The sequence below is a fragment of the Oncorhynchus mykiss genome, chromosome 23 (assembly GCF_013265735.2).
Source record: "Oncorhynchus mykiss isolate Arlee chromosome 23, USDA_OmykA_1.1, whole genome shotgun sequence".
In the NCBI taxonomy this organism is placed as follows: domain Eukaryota; kingdom Metazoa; phylum Chordata; class Actinopteri; order Salmoniformes; family Salmonidae; genus Oncorhynchus; species Oncorhynchus mykiss.
The window spans coordinates 9,089,722-9,114,595 of NC_048587.1; the positions used below are offsets into that span (position 1 = coordinate 9,089,722).

The following is a 24,874-nucleotide window of genomic DNA, read 5'->3' on the forward strand; positions in this document are numbered from 1 at the left end:
TAGGGGAAACCTGTACATGAGACTGTTGTTCTGTTATAAACTAGGGGAAACCTGTACATGAGACTGTTGTTCTGTTGTAAACTAGTGGAAACCTGTACATGAGACTGTTGTTCTGTTCTAAACTAGGGGAAAGCTGTACATGAGACTGTTGTTCTGTTATAAACTAGTGGAAACCTGTACATGAGACTGTTGATCTGTTAGAAACTAGGGGAAAGCTGTACATGAGACTGTTGTTAGGTTATAAACTAGTGGAAACCAGTACATAAGACTGTTGATCTGTTATAAACTAGTGGAAACCTGTACATGAGACTGTTGTTCTGTTATAAACTAGGGGAAACCTGTACATGAGACTGTTGATCTGTTATAAACTAGTGGAAACCTGTACATGAGACTGTTGTTCTGTTATAAACTAGTGGAAACCTGTACATGAGACTGTTGTTCTGTTATAAACTAGGGGAAACCTGTACATGAGACTGTTGATCTGTTATAAACTAGTGGAAACCTGTACATGAGACTGTTGTTAGGTTATAAACTAGGGGAAAGCTGTACATGAGACTGTTGTTCTGTTATAAACTAGGGGAAAGCTGTACATGAGACTGTTGTTAGGTTATAAACTAGGGGAAAGCTGTACATGAGACTGTTGTTAGGTTATAAACTAGGGGAAAGCTGTACATGAGACTGTTGATCTGTTATAAACTAGGGGAAAGCTGTACATGAGACTGTTGTTAGGTTATAAACTAGGGGAAAGCTGTACATGAGACTGTTGTTAGGTTATAAACTAGTGGAAACCTGTACATGAGACTGTTGTTCTGTTCTAAACTAGTGGAAACCTGTACATGAGACTGTTGTTCTGTTATAAACTAGGGGAAAGCTGTACATGAGACTGTTGTTAGGTTATGTGTCTACATTAATTCATTACACAGTATTTAATCTGTCATTTCCAGTGTTCTGTCTGTAGATGTCACTGACAGTAACCTAAACCAGACATATGAACCGTCCTCACTTACCAGTCTTCTACTAAAATAACATTACAGTTGTCATCAATGTGACAGAGACGCTATATCAGACAGACAGTAGAACACTAGACTGCGACAGAGCCACTATATCAGACAGACAGTAGAACACTAGACTTTGACAGAGCCACTGTATCAGACAGACAGTAGAACACTAGACTGTGTCAGAGCCACTGTATCAGACAGACAGACAGTAGAACACTAGACTGTGACAGAGCCACTATATCAGACAGACAGTAGAACACTAGACTGTGACAGAGCCACTGTATCAGACAGACAGTAGAACACTAGACTGTGACAGAGCCACTGTATCAGACAGACAGTAGAACACTAGACTGTGACAGAGCCACTGTATCAGACAGACAGACAGTAGAACACTAGACTGTGACAGAGCCACTGTATCAGACAGACAGACAGTAGAACACTAGACTGTGACAGAGCCACTATATCAGACAGACAGTAGAACACTCGACTGTGACAGAGCCACTGTATCAGACAGACAGTAGAACACTAGACTGTGACAGAGCCACTGTATCAAACAGACAGTATAACACTAGACTGTGACAGAGACACTATATCAGACAGACAGACAGTCAGACAGTAGAACACTAGACTGTGACAGAGCCACTATATCAGACAGACAGTAGAACACTAGACTGTGAAAGAGCCACTATATCAGACAGACGGTAGAACACTAGACTGTGACAGAGACACTATATCAGACAGACAGTAGAACACTAGACTGTGACAGAGCCACTATATCAGACAGACAGTAGAACACTAGACTGTGACAGAGACACTATATCAGACAGACAGTAGAACACTAGACTGTGACAGAGACACTATATCAGACAGACAGTAGAACACTAGACTGTGACAGAGACACTATATCAGACAGACAGTAGAACACTAGACTGTGACAGAGACACTATATCAGACAGACAGTAGAACACTAGACTGTGACAGAGCCACTATATCAGACAGACAGTAGAACACTAGACTGTGACAGAGACACTATATCAGACAGACAGTAGAACACTAGACTGTGACAGAGCCACTGTATCAGACAAACAGTAGAACACTAGACTGTGACAGAGCCACTATATCAGACAAACAGACAGACAGACAGACAGACAGTAGAACACTAGACTGTACATGAGACTGTTGTTCTGAGACTGTTGTTCTGTTATAAACTAGGGGAAACCTGTACATTAGACTGTTGATCTGTTATAAACTAGTGGAAACCTGTACATGAGACTGTTGTTCTGTTATAAACTAGGGGAAACCTGTACATGAGACTGTTGTTCTGTTATAAACTAGGGGAAACCTGTACATGAGACTGTTGATCTGTTATAAACTAGGGGAAACCTGTACATGAGACTGTTGATCTGTTATAAACTAGGGGAAACCTGTACATGAGACTGTTGTTCTGTTATAAACTAGGGGAAACCTGTACATGAGACTGTTGATCTGTTATAAACTAGTGGAAACCTGTACATGAGACTGTTGTTCTGTTATAAACTAGGGGAAACCTGTACATGAGACTGTTGTTAGGTTATAAACTAGGGGAAACCTGTACATGAGACTGTTGTTAGGTTATAAACTAGGGGAAACCTGTACATGAGACTGTTGTTAGGTTATAAACTAGGGGAAACCTGTACATGAGACTGTTGTTAGGTTATAAACTAGGGGAAAGCTGTACATGAGACTGTTGTTAGGTTATAAACTAGTGGAAACCTGTACATGAGACTGTTGTTCTGTTATAAACTAGGGGAAACCTGTACATGAGACTGTTGTTAGGTTATAAACTAGGGGAAACCTGTACATGAGACTGTTGTTAGGTTATAAACTAGGGGAAACCTGTACATGAGACTGTTGTTAGGTTATAAACTAGGGGAAAGCTGTACATGAGACTGTTGTTCTGTTATAAACTAGTGGAAACCTGTACATGAGACTGTTGTTCTGTTATAAACTAGGGGAAACCTGTACATGAGACTGTTGTTCTGTTATAAACTAGGGGAAAGCTGTACATGAGACTGTTGTTAGGTTATAAACTAGGGGAAAGCTGTACATGAGACTGTTGTTCTGAGACTGTTGTTCTGTTATAAACTAGTGGAAACCTGTACATGAGACTGTTGTTCTGTTATAAACTAGGGGAAACCTGTACATGAGACTGTTGTTAGGTTATAAACTAGTGGAAACCTGTACATGAGACTGTTGTTCTGTTATAAACTAGTGGAAACCTGTACATGAGACTGTTGATCTGTTATAAACTAGGGGAAACCTGTACATGAGACTGTTGTTCTGTTATAAACTAGTGGAAACCTGTACATGAGACTGTTGTTAGGTTATAAACTAGGGGAAAGCTGTACATGAGACTGTTGTTAGGTTATAAACTAGGGGAAAGCTGTACATGAGACTGTTGTTAGGTTATAAACTAGGGGAAACCTGTACATGAGACTGTTGTTCTGTTATAAACTAGGGGAAAGCTGTACATGAGACTGTTGTTAGGTTATAAACTAGTGGAAACCTGTACATGAGACTGTTGTTCTGTTCTAAACTAGGGGAAAGCTGTACATGAGACTGTTGTTCTGTTATAAACTAGGGGAAAGCTGTACATGAGACTGTTGTTAGGTTATGTGTCTACATTAATTCATTACACAGTATCTAATCTGTCATTTCCAGTGTTCTGTCTGTAGATGTCACTGACAGTAACCTAAACCAGACATATGAACCGTCCTCACTTACCAGTCTTCTACTAAAATAACATTACAGTTGTCATCAATGTGACAGAGACGCTATATCAGACAGACAGTAGAACACTAGACTGTGACAGAGCCGCTATATCAGACAGACAGACAGACAGACAGTAGAACACTAGACTGCGACAGAGCCACTATATAAGAGAGACAGTAGAACACTAGACTGTGACAGAGCCACTATATCAGACAGACAGTAGAACACTAGACTGTGACAGAGACACTATATCAGACAGACAGTAGAACACTAGACTGTGACAGAGCCACTGTATCAGACAGACAGACAGTAGAACACTAGACTGTGACAGAGCCACTATATCAGAGAGACAGTAGAACACTCGACTGTGACAGAGCCACTGTATCAGACAGACAGACAGTAGAACACTAGACTGTGACAGAGCCACTATATCAGACAGACAGTAGAACACTCGACTGTGACAGAGCCACTGTATCAGACAGACAGTAGAACACTAGACTGTGACAGAGCCACTATATCAGACAGACAGTAGAACACTAGACTGTGACAGAGCCACTATATCAGACAGACAGTAGAACACTAGACTGTGACAGAGCCACTATATCAGCCAGACAGTAGAACACTAGACTGTGACAGAGCCACTATATCAGACAGACAGTAGAGCACTAGACTGTGACAGAGACACTGTATCAGACAGACAGTAGAACACTAGACTGTGACAGAGCCACTATATCAGCCAGACAGTAGAACACTAGACTGTGACAGAGCCACTGTATCAGACAGACAGACAGTAGAACACTAGACTGTGACAGAGCCACTATATCAGACAGACAGTAGAACACTAGACTGTGACAGAGCCACTGTATCAGACAGACAGACAGTAGAACACTAGACTGTGACAGAGACACTATATCAGACAGACAGTAGAGCACTAGACTGTGACAGAGCCACTATATCAGACAGACAGTAGAACACTAGACTGTGACAGAGACACTATATCAGACAGACAGTAGAGCACTAGACTGTGACAGAGACACTGTATCAGACAGACAGTAGAACACTAGACTGTGTCAGAGCCACTGTATCAGGAGCAGACAGACAGTAGAACACTAGACTGTGACAGAGACACTATATCAGACAGACAGTAGAACACTAGACTGTGACAGAGCCACTATATCAGACAGACAGTAGAACACTAGACTGTGACAGAGCCACTATATCAGACAGACAGTGGAACACTAGACAGTGAAAGAGCCACTGCATCAGGAGCAGACAGACAGTAGAACACTAGACTGACCAGGCCATGGTGAGTTAGATCCGTCAGGAAGCTACGCTGGGGACAACAGGTATAATTCATACAAACACTTACTGTCCCAAATGACACTGTATTCTCCCTGTAGTGCATTACTTTTGGCCAGGGAATAAGTTGCCATGGCAATTTGGAGCCAGCCAGTGGCATCACCAATGAAATATAGTGAGAATGGCCCAGAGGTATTATTCAAGTGTTTTAACTAGTCTTCTCAGCCACCCAGTCACCCAGCCACCCAGTCACCCAGTCACCCAGTCACCCAGCCACCCAGTCACCCAGTCTCCCAGTCACTCAGTCACCCAGTCACCCAGTCACCCAGTCTCCCAGTCACTCAGCCACCCAGCCACCCAGTCACCCAGTCTCCCAGTCACTCAGCCACCCAGCCACCCAGCCACCCAGTCACCCAGCCACCCAGTCACCCAACCACCCAGTAACCCAGTCACCCAGTCACCTAGTCACCCAGTCACCCAGCCACCCAGCCACCCAGCCACCCAGTCACCCAGCCACCCAGTCACCCAGTCACCCAGCCACCCAGCCACCCAGTCACCCAGTCACCCAGTCACCCAGTCACCCAGCCACCCAGCCACCCAGCCACCCAGCCACTCAGCCACCCAGTCACCCAGTCACCCAGTCACCCAGTCAGAGCGTGAACATTACCACCACACCATAGTGCATTACACCTGCAGCCTTTAATAAGTCAAGTCTTACCACAATATCCCCAGGTACTAGTCTGTCTCCAACCCAGTCACCCAGCCACTCAGCCACCCAGTCACCCAGTCACCCAGCCACCCAGTCACCCTGCCACCCAGTCACCCAGCTACCCAGTCACCCAGTCACCCAGTCACCCAGTCACCCAGCCACCCAGTCACCCAGCCACCCAGCCACCCAGTCACCCAGTCACACAGCCACCCAGTCACCCAGCCACCCAGTCACCCAGCTACCCAGTCACCCAGTCACCCAGCCACCCAGTCACCCAGCCACCCAGTCACCCAGTCACCCAGTCACCCAGCCACCCAGTCACCCAGCCACCTAGTCACCCAGCCACCCAGTCACCCAGTCACCCAGTCACCGAGCCACCCAGTCACCCAGTCACCAAGCCACCCAGTCACCCAGTCACCAAGCAACCCAGCCAGACCATAATAAACAGCTCTGTGGGCATTAGTTGTGAAAACCCCATGAATCATTGTCACAGAGACGATGATGCCAGTGATGTGCCCTGGAGATGGTGTTTCCATGGTGATCAGCAGGCAGGCCTAAATTAGGGGGCTAACGTTACTCACTAGATGAATGGAGACAGGTGCTGTGGCATGGATCAATGACTCTGAGTCCACAATGGCAGTCTATTCCCTATATTCTGCTTTACTTTTGACCAGGGAAAATGTGGCTCTGGTAAAAAAGTAGTGCACTTAATAGGGAATAGGGTGCCATTTGGGATGCAGACCCTTTCTACAAGCAACATAAATCTGCACTTGCCCCTTTGACCTCTCAGCCTGGGTTAGCTGTAAAACCCACTGTCCACTGTCTCAGCCTGGGTTAGCTGTAAAACCCACTGTCTGCTGTCCACTGTCTCAGCCTGAGTTAGCTGTAAAACCCACTGTCCACTGTCTCAGCCTGGGTTAGATGTAAAACCCACTGTCCACTGTCTCAGCCTGGGTTAGCTGTAAAACCCACTGTCTCAGCCTGGGTTAGCTGTAAAAACCCACTGTCTCAGCCTGGGTTAGCTGTAAAAACCCACTGTCTCAGCCTGGGTTAGCTGTAAAACCCACTGTCCACTGTCTCAGCCTGGGTTAGCTGTAAAACCCACTGTCCACTGTCTCAGCCTGGGTTAGCTGTAAAAACCCACTGTCTCAGCCTGGGTTAGCTGTAAAACCCACTGTCTCAGCCTGGGTTAGCTGTAAAAACCCACTGTCCACTGTCTCAGCCTGGGTTAGCTGTAAAAACCCACTGTCCACTGTCCACTATCTCAGCCTGGGTTAGCTGTAAAAACCCACTGTCCACTGTCTCAGCCTGGGTTAGCTGTAAAAACCCACTGTCCACTGTCTCAGCCTGGGTTAGCTGTAAAAACCCACTGTCCACTGTCTCAGCCTGGGTTAGCTGTAAAACCCACTGTCCACTGTCTCAGCCTGGGTTAGCTGTAAAACCCACTGTCCACTGTCTCAGCCTGGGTTAGCTGTAAAACCCACTGTCCACTGTCTCAGCCTGGGTTAGCTGTAAAATCCACTGTCCACTGTCTCAGCCTGGGTTAGCTGTAAAACCCACTGTCCACTGTCTCAGCCTGGGTTAGCTGTAAAACCCACTGTCCACTGTCTCAGCCTGGGTTAGCTGTAAAACCCACTGTCCACTGTCTCAGCCTGGGTTAGCTGTAAAACCCACTGTCCACTGTCTCAGCCTGGGTTAGCTGTAAAACCCACTGTCCACTGTCTCAGCCTGGGTTAGCTGAAAAACCCACTGTCCACTGTCCACTGTCTCAGCCTGGGTTAGTTGTAAAACCCACTGTCTCAGCCTGGGTTAGCTGTAAAACACACTGTCCACTGTCTCAGCCTTGGTTAGCTGTAAAACTCACTGTCCACTGTCTCAGCCTGGGTTAGCTGTAAAACCCACTGTCCACTGTCTCAGCCTGGGTTAGCTGTAAAAACCCACTGTCCACTGTCTCATCCTGGGTTAGCTGTTAAACCCACTGTCCACTGTCTCAGCCTGGGTTAGCTGTAAAACCCACTGTCCACTGTCTCAGCCTGGGTTAGATGTAAAACCCACTGTCCACTGTCTCAGCCTGGGTTAGCTGTAAAACCCACTGTCCACTGTCTCAGCCTGGGTTAGCTGTAAAACCCACTGGCTGCTGTCCACTGTCTTAGCCTGGGTTAGCTGTAAAACCAACTGGCTGCTGTCCACTGTCTCAGCCTGGGTTAGCTGTAAAACCCACTGTCCACTCTCTCAGCCTGGGTTAGCTGTAAAACCCACTGGCTGCTGTTGTAACGGCTTTCTTGAGTTGAAGGAGAGGAGGACCAAAATGCAACATGGTTACTATTCATGGTTCTTTAATAAAGCAACTACACATGAACAAACTAACAAAACAAGAAACGTGAAAACTTAAACAGCCCTATCTGGTGCAAACACAGAGACAGGACCAATCACCCACAAACACACAGTGAAACCCAGGCTACCTAAGTATGATTCTCAATCAGAGACTACTAATGACACCTGCCTCTGATTGAGAACCATACTAGGCCGAAACATAGAAATCCCCAAATCATAGAAAAACAAACATAGACTGCTCACCCCAACTCACGCCCTGACCATACTAAATAATGACAAAACAAAGGAAATAAAGGTCAGAACGTGACAGCTGTCCACTGTCTCAGCCTGGGTTAGCTGTAAAAACCCACTGTCTCAGCCTGGGTTAGCTGTAAAAACCCACTGTCTCAGCCTGGGTTAGCTGTAAAACCCACTGTCTCAGCCTGGGTTAGCTGTAAAAACCCACTGTCTCAGTCTGGGTTAGCTGTAAAAACCCACTGTCTCAGCCTGGGTTAGCTGTAAAACCCACTGTCCACTGTCTCAGCCTGGGTTAGCTGTAAAACCCACTGTCTGCTGTCCACTGTCTCAGCCTGGGTTAGCTGTAAAAACCCACTGTCTCAGCCTGGGTTAGCTGTAAAAACCCACTGTCTCAGCCTGGGTTAGCTGTAAAAACCGACTGTCTCAGCCTGGGTTAGCTGTGAAAACCCACTGTCTCAGCCTGGGTTAGCTGTAAAACCCACTGTCTCAGCCTGGGTTAGCTGTAAAAACCCACTGTCTCAGTCTGGGTTAGCTGTAAAAACCCACTGTCTCAGCCTGGGTTGAGCTGTAAAACCCACTGTCCACTGTCTCAGCCTGGGTTAGCTGTAAAACCCACTGTCTGCTGTCCACTGTCTCAGCCTGGGTTAGCTGTAAACCCACTGTCTCAGCCTGGGTTAGCTGTAAAACCCACTGTCCACTGTCTCAGCCTGGATTAGCTGTAAAACCCACTGTCCACTGTCTCAGCCTGGGTTAGCTGTAAAACCCACTGTCCACTGTCTCAGCCTGGGTTAGCTGTAAAAACCGACTGTCTCAGCCTGGGTTAGCTGTGAAAACCCACTGTCTCAGCCTGGGTTAGCTGTAAAACCCACTGTCTCAGTCTGGGTTAGCTGTAAAAACCCACTGTCCACTGTCTCAGCCTGGGTTAGCTGTAAAAACCCACTGTCCACTGTCCACTGTCTCAGCCTGGGTTAGCTGTAAAAACCCACTGTCTCAGCCTGGGTTAGCTGTAAAACCCACTGTCTCAGTCTGGGTTAGCTGTAAAAACCCACTGTCCACTGTCTCAGCCTGGGTTAGCTGTAAAACCCACTGTCCACTGTCTCAGCCTGTGTTAGCTGTAAAACCCACTGTCCACTGTCTCAGCCTGAGTTAGCTGTTAAACCCACTGTCCACTGTCTCAGCCTGGGCTAGCTGTAAAACCCACTGTCCACTGTCTCAGCCTGGGTTAGCTGTAAAACCCACTGTCCACTGTCTCAGCCTGGGTTAGCTGTAAAAACCCACTGTCCACTGTCTCAGCCTGGGTTAGCTGTAAAAACCCACTGTCCACTGTCTCAGCCTGGGTTAGCTGTAAAACCCACTGTCCACTTTCTCAGCCTGGGTTAGCTGTAAAAACCCACTGTCCACTGTCTCAGCCTGGGTTAGCTGTAAAACCCACTGTCCACTGTCTCAGCCTGGGTTAGCTGTAAAACCCACTGTCCACTGTCTCAGCCTGGGTTAGCTGTAAAACCCACTGTCTGCTGTCCACTGTCTCAGCCTGGGTTAGCTGTAAAAACCCACTGTCTCAGCCTGGGTTAGCTGTAAAACCCACTGTCCACTGTCTCAGCCTGGATTAGCTGTAAAACCCACTGTCCACTGTCTCAGCCTGGGTTAGCTGTAAAACCCACTGTCCACTGTCTCAGCCTGGGTTAGCTGTAAAAACCCACTGTCTCAGCCTGGGTTAGCTGTAAAACCCACTGTCTCAGTCTGGGTTAGCTGTAAAAACCCACTGTCCACTGTCTCAGCCTGGGTTAGCTGTAAAAACCCACTGTCCACTGTCTCAGCCTGGGTTAGCTGTAAAAACCCACTGTCTCAGCCTGGGTTAGCTGTAAAACCCACTGTCTCAGTCTGGGTTAGCTGTAAAAACCCACTGTCCACTGTCTCAGCCTGGGTTAGCTGTAAAACCCACTGTCCACTGTCTCAGCCTGTGTTAGCTGTAAAACCCACTGTCCACTGTCTCAGCCTGAGTTAGCTGTTAAACCCACTGTCCACTGTCTCAGCCTGGGTTAGCTGTAAAACCCACTGTCCACTGTCTCAGCCTGGGTTAGCTGTAAAACCCACTGTCCACTGTCTCAGCCTGGGTTAGCTGTAAAAACCCACTGTCCACTGTCTCAGCCTGGGTTAGCTGTAAAAACCCACTGTCCACTGTCTCAGCCTGGGTTAGCTGTAAAACCCACTGTCCACTGTCTCAGCCTGGGTTAGCTGTAAAACCCACTGTCCACTGTCTCAGCCTGGGTTAGCTGTAAAAACCCACTGTCCACTGTCTCAGCCTGGGTTAGCTGTAAAACCCACTGTCCACTGTCTCAGCCTGGGTTAGCTGTAAAACCCACTGTCCACTGTCTCAGCCTGGGTTAGCTGTAAAACCCACTGTCCACTGTCTCAGCCTGGGTTTGCTGTAAAATCCACTGTCCACTGTCTCAGCCTGGGTTAGCTGTAAAACCCACTGTCCACTGTCTCAGCCTGGGTTAGCTGTAAAACCCACTGTCCACTGTCTCAGCCTGGGTTAGCTGTAAAACCCACTGTCCACTGTCTCAGCCTGGGTTAGCTGTAAAACCCACTGTCCACTGTCTCAGCCTGGGTTAGCTGTAAAACCCACTGTCCACTGTCTAAGCCTGGGTTAGCTGAAAAACCCACTGTCCACTGTCCACTGTCTCAGCCTGGGTTAGTTGTAAAACCCACTGTCTCAGCCTGGGTTAACTGTAAAACCCACTGTCCACTGTCTCAGCCTGGGTTAGCTGTAAAACCCACTGTCCACTGTCTCATCCTGGGTTAGCTGTTAAACCCACTGTCCACTGTCTCAGCCTGGGTTAGCTGTAAAACCCACTGTCCACTGTCTCAGCCTGGGTTAGATGTAAAACCCACTGTCCACTGTCTCAGCCTGGGTTAGCTGTAAAACCCACTGTCCACTGTCTCAGCCTGGGTTAGCTGTAAAACCCACTGGCTGCTGTCCACTGTCTTAGCCTGGGTTAGCTGTAAAACCAACTGGCTGCTGTCCACTGTCTCAGCCTGGGTTAGCTGTAAAACCCACTGTCCACTCTCTCAGCCTGGGTTAGCTGTAAAACCCACTGGCTGCTGTTGTAACGGCTTTCTTGAGTTGAAGGAGAGGAGGACCAAAATGCAACATGGTTACTATTCATGGTTCTTTAATAAAGCAACTACACATGAACAAACTAACAAAACAAGAAACGTGAAAACTTAAACAGCCCTATCTGGTGCAAACACAGAGACAGGACCAATCACCCACAAACACACAGTGAAACCCAGGCTACCTAAGTATGATTCTCAATCAGAGACTACTAATGACACCTGCCTCTGATTGAGAACCATACTAGGCCGAAACATAGAAATCCCCAAATCATAGAAAAACAAACATAGACTGCTCACCCCAACTCACGCCCTGACCATACTAAATAATGACAAAACAAAGGAAATAAAGGTCAGAACGTGACAGCTGTCCACTGTCTCAGCCTGGGTTAGCTGTAAAAACCCACTGTCTCAGCCTGGGTTAGCTGTAAAACCCAATGTCTCAGCCTGGGTTAGCTGTAAAAACCCACTGTCTCAGCCTGGGTTAGCTGTAAAATCCACTGTCCACTGTCTCAGCCTGGGTTAGCTGTAAAACCCACTGTCTGCTGTCCACTGTCTCAGCCTGGGTTAGCTGTAAAAACCCACTGTCTCAGCCTGGGTTAGCTGTAAAACCCACTGTCTCAGCCTGGGTTAGCTGTAAAAACCCACTGTCTCAGCCTGGGTTAGCTATAAAAACCCACTGTCTCAGCCTGGGTTAGCTGTAAAACCCACTGTCCACTGTCTCAGCCTGGGTTAGCTGTAAAACCCACTGTCCACTGTCTCAGCCTGGGTTAGCTGTAAAACCCACTGTCCACTGTCTCAGCCTGGGTTAGCTGTAAAAACCCACTGTCTCAGCCTGGGTTAGCTGTAAAACCCACTGTCTCAGTCTGGGTTAGCTGTAAAAACCCACTGTCCACTGTCTCAGCCTGGGTTAGCTGTAAAAACCCACTGTCCACTGTCCACTGTCTCAGCCTGGGTTAGCTGTAAAAACCCACTGTCCACTGTCTCAGCCTGGGTTAGCTGTAAAAACCCACTGTCCACTGTCCACTGTCTCAGGCTGGGTTAGCTGTAAAAACCCACTGTCCACTGTCTCAGCCTGGGTTAGCTGTAAAACCCACTGTCCACTGTCTCAGCCTGGGTTAGCTGTAAAACCCACTGTCCACTGTCTCAGCCTGGGTTAGCTGTAAAAACCCACTGTCTCAGCCTGGGTTAGCTGTAAAACCCACTGTCTCACTCTGGGTTAGCTGTAAAAACCCACTGTCCACTGTCTCAGCCTGGGTTAGCTGTAAAAACCCACTGTCCACTGTCCACTGTCTCAGCCTGGGTTAGCTGTAAAAACCCACTGTCTCAGCCTGGGTTAGCTGTAAAACCCACTGTCTCAGTCTGGGTTAGCTGTAAAAACCCACTGTCCACTGTCTCAGCCTGGGTTAGCTGTAAAACCCACTGTCCACTGTCTCAGCCTGTGTTAGCTGTAAAACCCACTGTCCACTGTCTCAGCCTGAGTTAGCTGTTAAACCCACTGTCCACTGTCTCAGCCTGGGTTAGCTGTAAAACCCACTGTCTCAGCCTGGGTTAGCTGTAAAACCCACTGTCCACTGTCTCAGCCTGGGTTAGCTGTAAAAACCCACTGTCCACTGTCTCAGCCTGGGTTAGCTGTAAAAACCCACTGTCCACTGTCTCAGCCTGGGTTAGCTGTAAAACCCACTGTCCACTGTCTCAGCCTGGGTTAGCTGTAAAACCCACTGTCCACTGTCTCAGCCTGGGTTAGCTGTAAAAACCCACTGTCCACTGTCTCAGCCTGGGTTAGCTGTAAAACCCACTGTCCACTGTCTCAGCCTGGGTTAGCTGTAAAACCCACTGTCCACTGTCTCAGCCTGGGTTAGCTGTAAAACCCACTGTCTGCTGTCCACTGTCTCAGCCTGGGTTAGCTGTAAAAACCCACTGTCTCAGCCTGGGTTAGCTGTAAAACCCACTGTCCACTGTCTCAGCCTGGATTAGCTGTAAAACCCACTGTCCACTGTCTCAGCCTGGGTTAGCTGTAAAACCCACTGTCCACTGTCTCAGCCTGGGTTAGCTGTAAAAACCCACTGTCTCAGCCTGGGTTAGCTGTAAAACCCACTGTCTCAGTCTGGGTTAGCTGTAAAAACCCACTGTCCACTGTCTCAGCCTGGGTTAGCTGTAAAAACCCACTGTCCACTGTCTCAGCCTGGGTTAGCTGTAAAAACCCACTGTCTCAGCCTGGGTTAGCTGTAAAACCCACTGTCTCAGTCTGGGTTAGCTGTAAAAACCCACTGTCCACTGTCTCAGCCTGGGTTAGCTGTAAAACCCACTGTCCACTGTCTCAGCCTGTGTTAGCTGTAAAACCCACTGTCCACTGTCTCAGCCTGAGTTAGCTGTTAAACCCACTGTCCACTGTCTCAGCCTGGGTTAGCTGTAAAACCCACTGTCCACTGTCTCAGCCTGGGTTAGCTGTAAAACCCACTGTCCACTGTCTCAGCCTGGGTTAGCTGTAAAAACCCACTGTCCACTGTCTCAGCCTGGGTTAGCTGTAAAAACCCACTGTCCACTGTCTCAGCCTGGGTTAGCTGTAAAACCCACTGTCCACTGTCTCAGCCTGGGTTAGCTGTAAAACCCACTGTCCACTGTCTCAGCCTGGGTTAGCTGTAAAAACCCACTGTCCACTGTCTCAGCCTGGGTTAGCTGTAAAACCCACTGTCCACTGTCTCAGCCTGGGTTAGCTGTAAAACCCACTGTCCACTGTCTCAGCCTGGGTTAGCTGTAAAACCCACTGTCCACTGTCTCAGCCTGGGTTTGCTGTAAAATCCACTGTCCACTGTCTCAGCCTGGGTTAGCTGTAAAACCCACTGTCCACTGTCTCAGCCTGGGTTAGCTGTAAAACCCACTGTCCACTGTCTCAGCCTGGGTTAGCTGTAAAACCCACTGTCCACTGTCTCAGCCTGGGTTAGCTGTAAAACCCACTGTCCACTGTCTCAGCCTGGGTTAGCTGTAAAACCCACTGTCCACTGTCTAAGCCTGGGTTAGCTGAAAAACCCACTGTCCACTGTCCACTGTCTCAGCCTGGGTTAGTTGTAAAACCCACTGTCTCAGCCTGGGTTAACTGTAAAACCCACTGTCCACTGTCTCAGCCTGGGTTAGCTGTAAAACCCACTGTCCACTGTCTCATCCTGGGTTAGCTGTTAAACCCACTGTCCACTGTCTCAGCCTGGGTTAGCTGTAAAACCCACTGTCCACTGTCTCAGCCTGGGTTAGATGTAAAACCCACTGTCCACTGTCTCAGCCTGGGTTAGCTGTAAAACCCACTGTCCACTGTCTCAGCCTGGGTTAGCTGTAAAACCCACTGGCTGCTGTCCACTGTCTTAGCCTGGGTTAGCTGTAAAACCAACTGGCTGCTGTCCACTGTCTCAGCCTGGGTTAGCTGTAAAACCCACTGTCCACTCTCTCAGCCTGGGTTAGCTGTAAAACCCACTGGCTGCTGTTGTAACGGCTTTCTTGAGTTGAAGGAGAGGAGGACCAAAATGCAACATGGTTACTATTCATGGTTCTTTAATAAAGCAACTACACATGAACAAACTAACAAAACAAGAAACGTGAAAACTTAAACAGCCCTATCTGGTGCAAACACAGAGACAGGACCAATCACCCACAAACACACAGTGAAACCCAGGCTACCTAAGTATGATTCTCAATCAGAGACTACTAATGACACCTGCCTCTGATTGAGAACCATACTAGGCCGAAACATAGAAATCCCCAAATCATAGAAAAACAAACATAGACTGCTCACCCCAACTCACGCCCTGACCATACTAAATAATGACAAAACAAAGGAAATAAAGGTCAGAACGTGACAGCTGTCCACTGTCTCAGCCTGGGTTAGCTGTAAAAACCCACTGTCTCAGCCTGGGTTAGCTGTAAAACCCAATGTCTCAGCCTGGGTTAGCTGTAAAAACCCACTGTCTCAGCCTGGGTTAGCTGTAAAATCCACTGTCCACTGTCTCAGCCTGGGTTAGCTGTAAAACCCACTGTCTGCTGTCCACTGTCTCAGCCTGGGTTAGCTGTAAAAACCCACTGTCTCAGCCTGGGTTAGCTGTAAAACCCACTGTCTCAGCCTGGGTTAGCTGTAAAAACCCACTGTCTCAGCCTGGGTTAGCTATAAAAACCCACTGTCTCAGCCTGGGTTAGCTGTAAAACCCACTGTCCACTGTCTCAGCCTGGGTTAGCTGTAAAACCCACTGTCCACTGTCTCAGCCTGGGTTAGCTGTAAAAACCCACTGTCCACTGTCTCAGCCTGGGTTAGCTGTAAAAACCCACTGTCCACTGTCCACTGTCTCAGGCTGGGTTAGCTGTAAAAACCCACTGTCCACTGTCTCAGCCTCAGTTAGCTGTAAAACCCACTGTCCACTGTCTCAGCCTGGGTTAGCTGTAAAACCCACTGTCCACTGTCTCAGCCTGGGTTAGCTGTAAAACCCACTGTCCACTGTCTCAGCCTGGGTTAGCTGTAAAACCCACTGTCCACTGTCTCAGCCTGTGTTAGCTGTAAAACCCACTGTCCACTGTCTCAGCCTGGGTTAGCTGTAATACCCACTGTCCACTGTCTCAGCCTGAGTTAGCTGTTAAACCCACTGTCCACTGTCTCAGCCTGGGTTAGCTGTAAAACCCACTGTCCACTGTCTCAGCCTGGGTTAGCTGTAAAACCCACTGTCCACTGTCTCAGCCTGGGTTAGCTGTAAAAACCCACTGTCCACTGTCTCAGCCTGGGTTAGCTGTAAAAACCCACTGTCCACTGTTCACTGTCTCAGCCTGGGTTAGCTGTAAAAACCCACTGTCCACTGTCTCAGCCTGGGTTAGCTGTAAAAACCCACTGTCCACTGTCCACTGTCTCAGGCTGGGTTAGCTGTAAAAACCCACTGTCCACTGTCTCAGCCTGGGTTAGCTGTAAAACCCACTGTCCACTGTCTCAGCCTGGGTTAGCTGTAAAACCCACTGTCCACTGTCTCAGCCTGGGTTAGCTGTAAAACCCACTGTCCACTGTCTCAGCCTGGGTTAGCTGTAAAACCCACTGTCCACTGTCTCAGCCTGTGTTAGCTGTAAAACCCACTGTCCACTGTCTCAGCCTGGGTTAGCTGTAATGCCCACTGTCCACTGTCTCAGCCTGAGTTAGCTGTTAAACCCACTGTCCACTGTCTCAGCCTGGGTTAGCTGTAAAACCCACTGTCCACTGTCTCAGCCTGGGTTAGCTGTAAAACCCAGTGTCCACTGTCTCAGCCTGGGTTAGCTGTAAAAACCCACTGTCCACTGTCTCAGCCTGGGTTAGCTGTAAAAACCCACTGTCCACTGTCTCAGCCTGAGTTAGCTGTAAAACCCACTGTCCACTGTCTCAGCCTGGGTTAGCTGTAAAACCCACTGTCCACTGTCTCAGCCTGGGTTAGCTGTAAAACCCACTGTCCACTGTCTCAGCCTGGGTTAGCTGTAAAACCCACTGTCCACTGTCCACTGTCTCAGCCTGGGTTAGTTGTAAAACCCACTGTCTCAGCCTGGGTTAGCTGTAAAACCCACTGTCCACTGTCTCAGCCTGGGTTACCTATAAAACCCACTGTCCACTGTCTCAGCCTGGGTTAGCTGTAAAACCCACTGTCCACTGTCTCAGCCTGGGTTAGCTGTAAAACCCACTGTCCACTGTCTCAGCCTGGGTTAGCTGTAAAACCCACTGTCCACTGTCTCAGCCTGGGTTAGCTGTAAAACCCACTGTCCACTGTCTCAGCCTGGGTTAGCTGTAAAACCCACTGTCCACTGTCTCAGCCTGGGTTAGTTTTAAAACCCACTGTCCACTGTCTCAGCCTGGGTTAGCTGTAAAACCCACTGCCCACTGTCTCAGCCTGGGTTAGCTGTAAAACCCACTGTCCACTGTCTCAGCCTGGGTTAGCTGTTAAACCCACTGTCCACTGTCTCAGCCTGGGTTAGCTGTAAAACCCACTGTCCACTGTCTCAGCCTGGGTTAGCTGTAAAACCCACTGTCCACTGTCTCAGCCTGGGTTAGCTGTAAAAACCCACTGTCCACTGTCTCAGCCTGGGTTAGCTGTAAAAACCCACTGTCCACTGTCTCAGACTGGGTTAGCTGTAAAACCCACTGTCCACTGTCTCAGCCTGGGCTAGCTGTAAAACCCACTGTCCACTGTCTCAGCCTGGGTTAGCTGTAAAATCCACTGTCCACTGTCTCAGCCTGGGTTAGCTGTAAAACACACTGTCCACTGTCCACTGTCTCAGCCTGGGTTAGCTGTAAAACCCACTGTCCACTGTCTCAGCCTGGGTTAGCTGTAAAACCCACTGTCCACTGTCTCAGCCTGGGTTAGCTGTAAAACACACTGTCCACTGTCCACTGTCTCAGCCTGGGTTAGCTGTAAAACCCACTGTCTCAGCCTGGGTTAGCTGTAAAACCCACTGTCCACTGTCTCAGCCTGGGTTACATATAAAACCCACTGTCCACTGTCTCAGCCTGGGTTAGCTGTAAAACCCACTGTCCACTGTCTCAGCCTGGGTTAGCTGTAAAACCCACTGTCCACTGTCTCAGCCTGGGTTAGCTGTAAAAACCCACTGTCCACTGTCTCAGTCTGGGTTAGCTGTAAAACCCACTGGCTGCTGTCCACTGTCTCAGCCTGGGTTAGCTGTAAAACCCACTGTCTCAGCCTGGGTTAGCTGTAAAACCCACTGTCCACTGTCTCAGCCAGGGTTAAATATAAAACCCACTGTCCACTGTCTCAGCCTGGGTTAGCTGTAAAACCCACTGTCCACTGTCTCAGCCTGGGTTAGCTTTAACACCTACTGGCTGCTGTCCACTGTCTCAGCCTGGTTTAGCTGTAAAACCCACTGTCCACTGTCTCAGTGTGGGTTAGCTGTAAAACCCACTGGCTGCTGTCCACTGTCTCAGCCTGGGTTAGCTGGAACACCTACTGGCTGCTGTCCACTGTCTCAGCCTGGGTTAGCTGGAACACCTACTGTCCACTGTCCACTGTCTCAGCCTGGGTTAGCTGTAAAACCCACTGTCCACTGTCTCAGCCTGGGTCAGCTGTAAAACCCACCTTCCACTGTCTCAGCCTGGTTTAACTGTAAAACCCACTGTCCACTGTCAGCCTGAGTTAGCTGTAAAACCCACTGTCCACTGTCTCAGCCTGGGTTAGCTGTAAAACCCACTGTCCACTGTCTCATCCTGGGTTAGCTGTAAAACCCACTGTCCACTGTCTCAGCCTGGGTTAGCTGTTAAACCCACTGTCCACTGTCTCAGCCTGGGTTAGCTGTTAAACCCACTGTCCACTGTCTCAGCCTGGGTTAGCTGTAAAACCCACTGTCCACTGTCTCAGCCTGGGTTAGCTGTAAAACCCACTGTCCACTGTCTCAGCCTGGGTTAGCTGTAAAACTCACTGTCCACTGTCCACTGTATCAGCCTGGGTTAGCTGTAAAACCCACTGTCTGCTGTCAACTGTCTCAGCCTGGGTTAGCTGTAAAACCCACTGTCCACTGCAGGAAGAAAGGCTGCACTGCTGCTGTCCATGTTCACACTGCTAACCATTGGTTGGCCACAGACACACAGACACAAAGACACTGCTAACCATTGGTAGGCCACAGACACACAGACACACAGACACTGCTAACCATTGGTAGGCCACAGACACACAGACACTGCTAACCATTGGTAGGCCACAGACACACAGACACTGCTAACCATTGGTAAGCCACAGACACACAGACACTGTTAACCATTGGTTGGCCACAGACACACAGACACAGAGCACAGCCACTTCTAACCATTGGTTGGCCACAGACACACAGACACAGAGACACTGCTAACCATTGGTTGGCCACAGACTCACAGACACTGCTAACCATTGGTTGGCCACAGACACACAGACACACAGACACTGCTAACCAACGGTTGGCCACAGTCACACAGAAACACAGACACTGCTAACCATTGGTTGGCCACAGACATACAGACACTGCTAACCATTGGTTGGCCACAGACACACAGACACTGCTAATCATTGGTAAGCCACAGACACACAGACACTGCTAACCATTGGTTGGCCACAGACACACAGACACACAGACACACAGACACACAGACACTGATAACCATTGGTTGGCCACAGACATACAGACACTGCTAACCATTCGTTGGCCACAGACACACAGACACTGCTAATCATTGGTAAGCCACAGACACACAGACACTGCTAACCATTGGTTGGCCACAGACACACAGACACACAGATACACAGATACACAGATACTGCTAACCATTGGTTGGCCACAGACACACAGACACACAGACACTGAGAGAATTGTTCAAAGCATGGTGCTTCAGATCTCAAGATGTAATCTTTAGAATATTCCAAAAGCCCTGCTGATGCTCAGAAATCCCAGCAACCACTGGAGCATGGCACACAGAACCACAGCATCCATTTAGCCTAGCAGTGCAGTGAAATATGATTTTGGAAGTCTGGATGAGTCTCCCAGCTGGCTTCACTCACTGTGTTCTGTGAAAACTAGATTGACTGCACCTACCCATCTGCTGTCAGAGTCGTGTGTATAGGTGGCAGGGAAGTCAGATGCAGGAGAGTCAAACGGCGTGTAAAATGGAGACTTTTAATGAATGTCCATGTAACCTGCTCCATAACACTGATAAGAATAGAATATAAACAAACCTGGGTACAAGGACCCGTCGCGCACCTATACAATAAACACAACACTGACAATAAACAATCTCTGACAAAAGACATGAGGGGAAACAGAGGGTTAAATACACAACAGGTAATGGATGGGATTGGAACCAGGTGTGTAGGAAGAAGACAAGACAAAACCAATGGAAAATGAAAAATGGATCAACGATGGCTAGAAGACCGGTGACGTCGAACGCCGAGCACCGCCTGAACAAGGAGAGGCAACGACTTCGGCAGAAGTCGTGACATCTGCAGACACTCAAGAAAGGTGTTTAGAGATGCTCTTAGACCACTCTCTTCTCCCACCTTCTCTACTTCATCTTCTCTCCTCTTCTCCCTCTCCTCTCCCCCTTTTTTCTACTTCCTCTCCTCTCCTCTCCTCTCCTCTCCTCTCCTCTCCTCTCCTCTCCTCTCCTCTCCTCTCCTCTCCTCTCCTCTCCTCCTTCCTATTCTCATTCTCCTTCTCCCCTCTCTCTCTTCTCTTCTCTGTACCTTAGTGCCTGTCTACCTGGTATTAACCCTCTGGCATTAGGGAGTTTCAGATCAAGTATAGTCATGATTCTATCAATGCAGCTGTGTGTCTCGTCTCCTCCTTCAGACACAGCACAGAGTACAGGGAACAGGGTTCAGTTTACCTTCCTCTCTCTCCACTGACAGAGGACCAGACAGTCATTCCCAGAAGCAGATGCTTCCCTCCTCACATATTGGTGTAAACATGGCTCATATTTCTTATACCAGTCATCCTTTCAACTCCATGATGTGAAGTGAACAAGTGCACACTTTGGGAGACAGGACAGGTGATTGGAAAGCAGTGTGTGAAAAATGATTGGTTTAGTGCCCTCTCTACTTCCAGACAGCCCGTATCATTCCCAGATAGCCAGTTGCTATGTTCCACACATATATAGTACATCTCTATCACCGTATCTATGACTAAGAACCATCGGAGGGTGTCGTCCCATCAGTGTGTGTGTGTGTGTGTGTGTGTGTGTGTGTGTGTGTGTGTGTGTGTGTGTGTGTGTGTGTGTGTGTGTGTGTGTGTGTGTGTGTGTGTGTGTGTGTGTGTGTGTGTGTGTGTGTGTGTGTGTGTGTGTGTGTGTGTGTGTGTGTGTGTGTGTGTGTGTGTGTGTGTGTGTGTGTGTGTGTGTGATAGACAGAAGGAAGGCAGGAAGGAAATCAGGAAGGAAGGAAGGAGGGAAGACAGGCATACAGACAGGCATACAGGCAGGGGAAGAGAGAGAGAGACAGAGAGAGAGACAGAGAGAGAGACAGAGAGAGAGACAGAGAGAGAGACAGAGAGAGAGACAGAGAGAGAGACAGAGAGAGAGAGACAGACAGACAGACAGACAGACAGACAGACAGACAGACAGGAAGTGCCCAATGAGAACACTATGCCAAAATCCATGTTGTCCTGGCTGACATTTTAAAAGCATTTTTAACTGACATGATTGAGTCATAAATCAATCATCCTTGGAAAAAAACTAAAATCCAGATGTGAAAAATGAGCATCGGTTGTGCTTGACATTTGGCAACATGCAGGATAACGTTCCTCAATATCGCTGAGCTACAGTTATGTCTCGGGATACATCGTGCTTGTATTTTAAGCAAGAGAGATTTCCTGTAAAAGGTGTTCTGAAATGGTTAGGAGTTCCGTACCTAGCGACCTCATCACGCCGTACCAATAATTAGGGTAACGCATACCCTCCTGTGTCTAATTTCTTCATTCTTCATATCCTGGTTCCAATCCCATTCATTACAGGCAGTATTAGGACAGTGCTAGCCTATTGCTGAGGCAGTATTAGGGCAGTGCTATTCTATTGCTGAGGCAGTATTAGGACAGTGCTAGCCTATTGCTGAGGCAGTATTAGGACAGTGCTAGCCTATTGCTGAGGCAGTATTAGGGCAGTGCTATTCTATTGCTGAGGCAGTATTAGGACAGTGCTAGCCTATTGCTGAGGCAGTATTAGGACAGTGCTAGCCTATTGCTGAGGCAGTATTAGGGCAGTGCTATTCTATTGCTGAGGCAGTATTAGTGCAGTGCTAGCCTATTGCTGAGGCAGTATTAGGACAGTGCTAGCCTATTGCTGAGGCAGTATTAGGGCAGTGCTAGCCTATTGCTGAGGCAGTATTGGGGCAGTGCTAGCCTATTGCTATTTCTATTCAGGAGTGTATACATTGATATGTCACTATGGATGACTGAACCAGACTTTCGGGAAAGTGGTGCCTCCTGGAGCTTAGTACATCAGAGTGCATCCCAAATGACATCCTATGTAGTTCACTACTTTGACCAGAACCAATAGAGCTCTGGCCAAAAGTAGTTCCCTATGTAGGGACGATCTCCCTATGCAGGACGATCTCTGAGCTCTCCTCACAGGTCACCTGATCTCTACTCACTACAGCCCATTAAAGCCCATTACAGTAAACACCATGTTATCAGCCCTCCATTACACATTACACTCTCATTCAGAAGGGATCATGGGACTGTAAATAACATGTACAGTTTATAAAGTAATGAGGTCCACTCTGCTGTGTGTGTGTGTGTGTGTGTGTGTGTGTGTGTGTGTGTGTGTGTGTGTGTGTGTGTGTGTGTGTGTGTGTGTGTGTGTGTGTGTGTGTGTGTGTGTGTGTGTGTGTGTGTGTGTGTGTGTGTGTGTGTGTCTGTGTGTGTGTGTGTGTGTGTGTGTGTGATGAGGAGTATAAATCCCTCTCACCAGTCTGCGTATCTCCCTCTCACACTCCCTCTTGATGCGGGTGATCTCCTCCTGGTGTACATGATAGACGGACCGTATCTCAGCAGCCTTGGTCTTGTCTGCCTGGACGGCCAAGTTCAGAGCTTCCTCCATCTGTCTCTTCATGCCCTTCAGCTCATAGATCTCCTGCTGTAGTCTGCTCCTCTCCCCCTCAAAACCACGCCTGGCCTCCTCACGCGCCTCCGCAAACAGAGCCGTCTTCACCTGACAGGGAGGGTAGGTTACCCTGAGGTTAGAGTGGTGGACCAGTAACCAGAATGTCCGCCGCAGGTTCCCTGATGGACTGGACTGGCTACTGGCTGCTTGTATCAGAACATTACTAAAATCCACTACCACCTAAACATCTCCCAGGATGCTGCACTGCAGCTGAACCTGTGCTGTATCTAGCCTGTCCTGTGTGTGTGTGTATCAGTGGTGTCAAGGGGCCTCCATTCTCTCCTGTGTGTGTGTGTGTATCAGTGGTGGCCATTCTCTACTGCGTGTGTGTGTATCAGTGGTGTCCAGGGGCCTCCATTCTCTCCTGTGTGTGTATGTATCAGTGGTGTCCAGAAGGCTCCCATTCTCTCCTGTGTGTGTGTGTATCAGTGTGGTCCAGGGGGGCCCCATTCTCTCCTGTGTGTGTATGTATCAGTGTGGTCCAGGGGGCTGCCATTCTCTCCTGTGTGTGTGTGTGTATCAGTGGTGTTCAGGGGGCTCACATTCTCTCCTGTATGTGTGTGTGTATCAGTGGTGTCCAGGGCGACCATTCTCTCCTGTGTGTGTGTGTATCAGTGGTGTCCAGGGGCCTCCATTCTCTCCTGTATGTGTGTATGTATCAGTGGTGTCCAGGCCCCCCCATTCTCTCCTGTGTTTATATGTATCAGTGGTGTCCAGGGTGACAATTCTCTCCTGTGTGTGTATGTATCAGTGTGGTCCAGGGGCCTTCCATTCTCTCATGTGTGTGTGTGTGTATCAGTGGTGTCCAGGGGGCTCACATTCTCTCCTGTGTGTGTACGTATCTGTGGTGTCCAGGGGTCGCCCATTCTCTCCTGTGTGTGTATGTATCAGTGGTGTCCAGGGGGCTCACATTCTCTCCTGTGTGTGTATGTATCAGTGGTGTCCAGGGGATTGGGAATAACGTAAGACAGCAAAAATATGAACTTCCGATTCCAATTTTGACAATGAAGTTGTATTGTATGGTACCTTGTCTGTGGATCCATCTCGCAGCGCATTAACCAGCGCCTGTAGTCTCTGGATCTCTCCGTCTTTGATCTTGATAACCCTCATCAGCTCCAGCTCGTGGGTCCGTAGCAGCGTCTCCCTGAGCCCCTGGAGCTCCTTAGTCTTCTCCTCGTGGAGCTTGGCCTTCAGCTCAGTCACCACCACTGTAGACTTGTGTTGCTCATGTCTCACCTCATGGCTCTTCTCTCTCTCCAGCTTACTAACCTAGAGAAAGAGAGAGAAAGAAAGAGAGAGAGAGGGAGAGAAAGAGGGGGAGAGAGAGGGACGGACGGACGGAGAGAAAGCGAGAGACAGAGAGAGTGAGTGAGAGAGAGAGAGAGAGTGAGAGGGAGAGAGAGAGAGAGAGACGGACGGACGGAGGGAGAGAGAGAGAGAGGGAGAGAGAGAGAGAGAGACGGACGGACGGAGAGAGAGAGAGAGAGGGAGAGAGAGGGTGACGGACAGAGAGAAAGCGAGAGAGAGAGAGAGAGAGAGAGAGAGAGAGAGAGAGAGTGAGTGAGAGAGAGAGAGAGAGAGAGAGGGAGAGAGAGAGACGGACGGACGGAGAGAGAGGGAGAGAGGGTGACAGATGGAGAGAGAGAGAGAGAGAGGGAGAGAGGGTGACAGATGGAGAGGAAGCGAGAGAGAGAGAGAGAGAGAGAGAGAGAGAGAGAGAGAGAGAGAGAGAGAGAGAGAGAGAGAGAGAGAGAGAGAGAGAGAGACAGACAGACAGACAGACAGACAGACAGACAGACAGACAGACAGACA

At 48.7% G+C, this 24,874-nt stretch overlaps 1 protein-coding gene across 7 annotated transcripts in view; it reads right to left on the minus strand.

Annotated features, from left to right (window-relative positions):
* jakmip3 (Janus kinase and microtubule interacting protein 3) overlaps positions 1–24,874 on the minus strand; it is an 84,657-nt gene that overhangs the window by 40,522 nt on the left and 19,261 nt on the right. For all 7 annotated transcript variants that reach the window (XM_036960144.1, XM_036960143.1, XM_036960148.1 and 4 more), the window contains exons 2-3: positions 24,089–24,331; positions 22,868–23,110 (exon numbers count right to left, since the gene is read on the minus strand). In XM_036960144.1, coding sequence (XP_036816039.1) covers positions 22,868–23,110; positions 24,089–24,331 — 486 coding nt within the window. The remainder of the gene's footprint in view (positions 1–22,867; positions 23,111–24,088; positions 24,332–24,874) is intronic.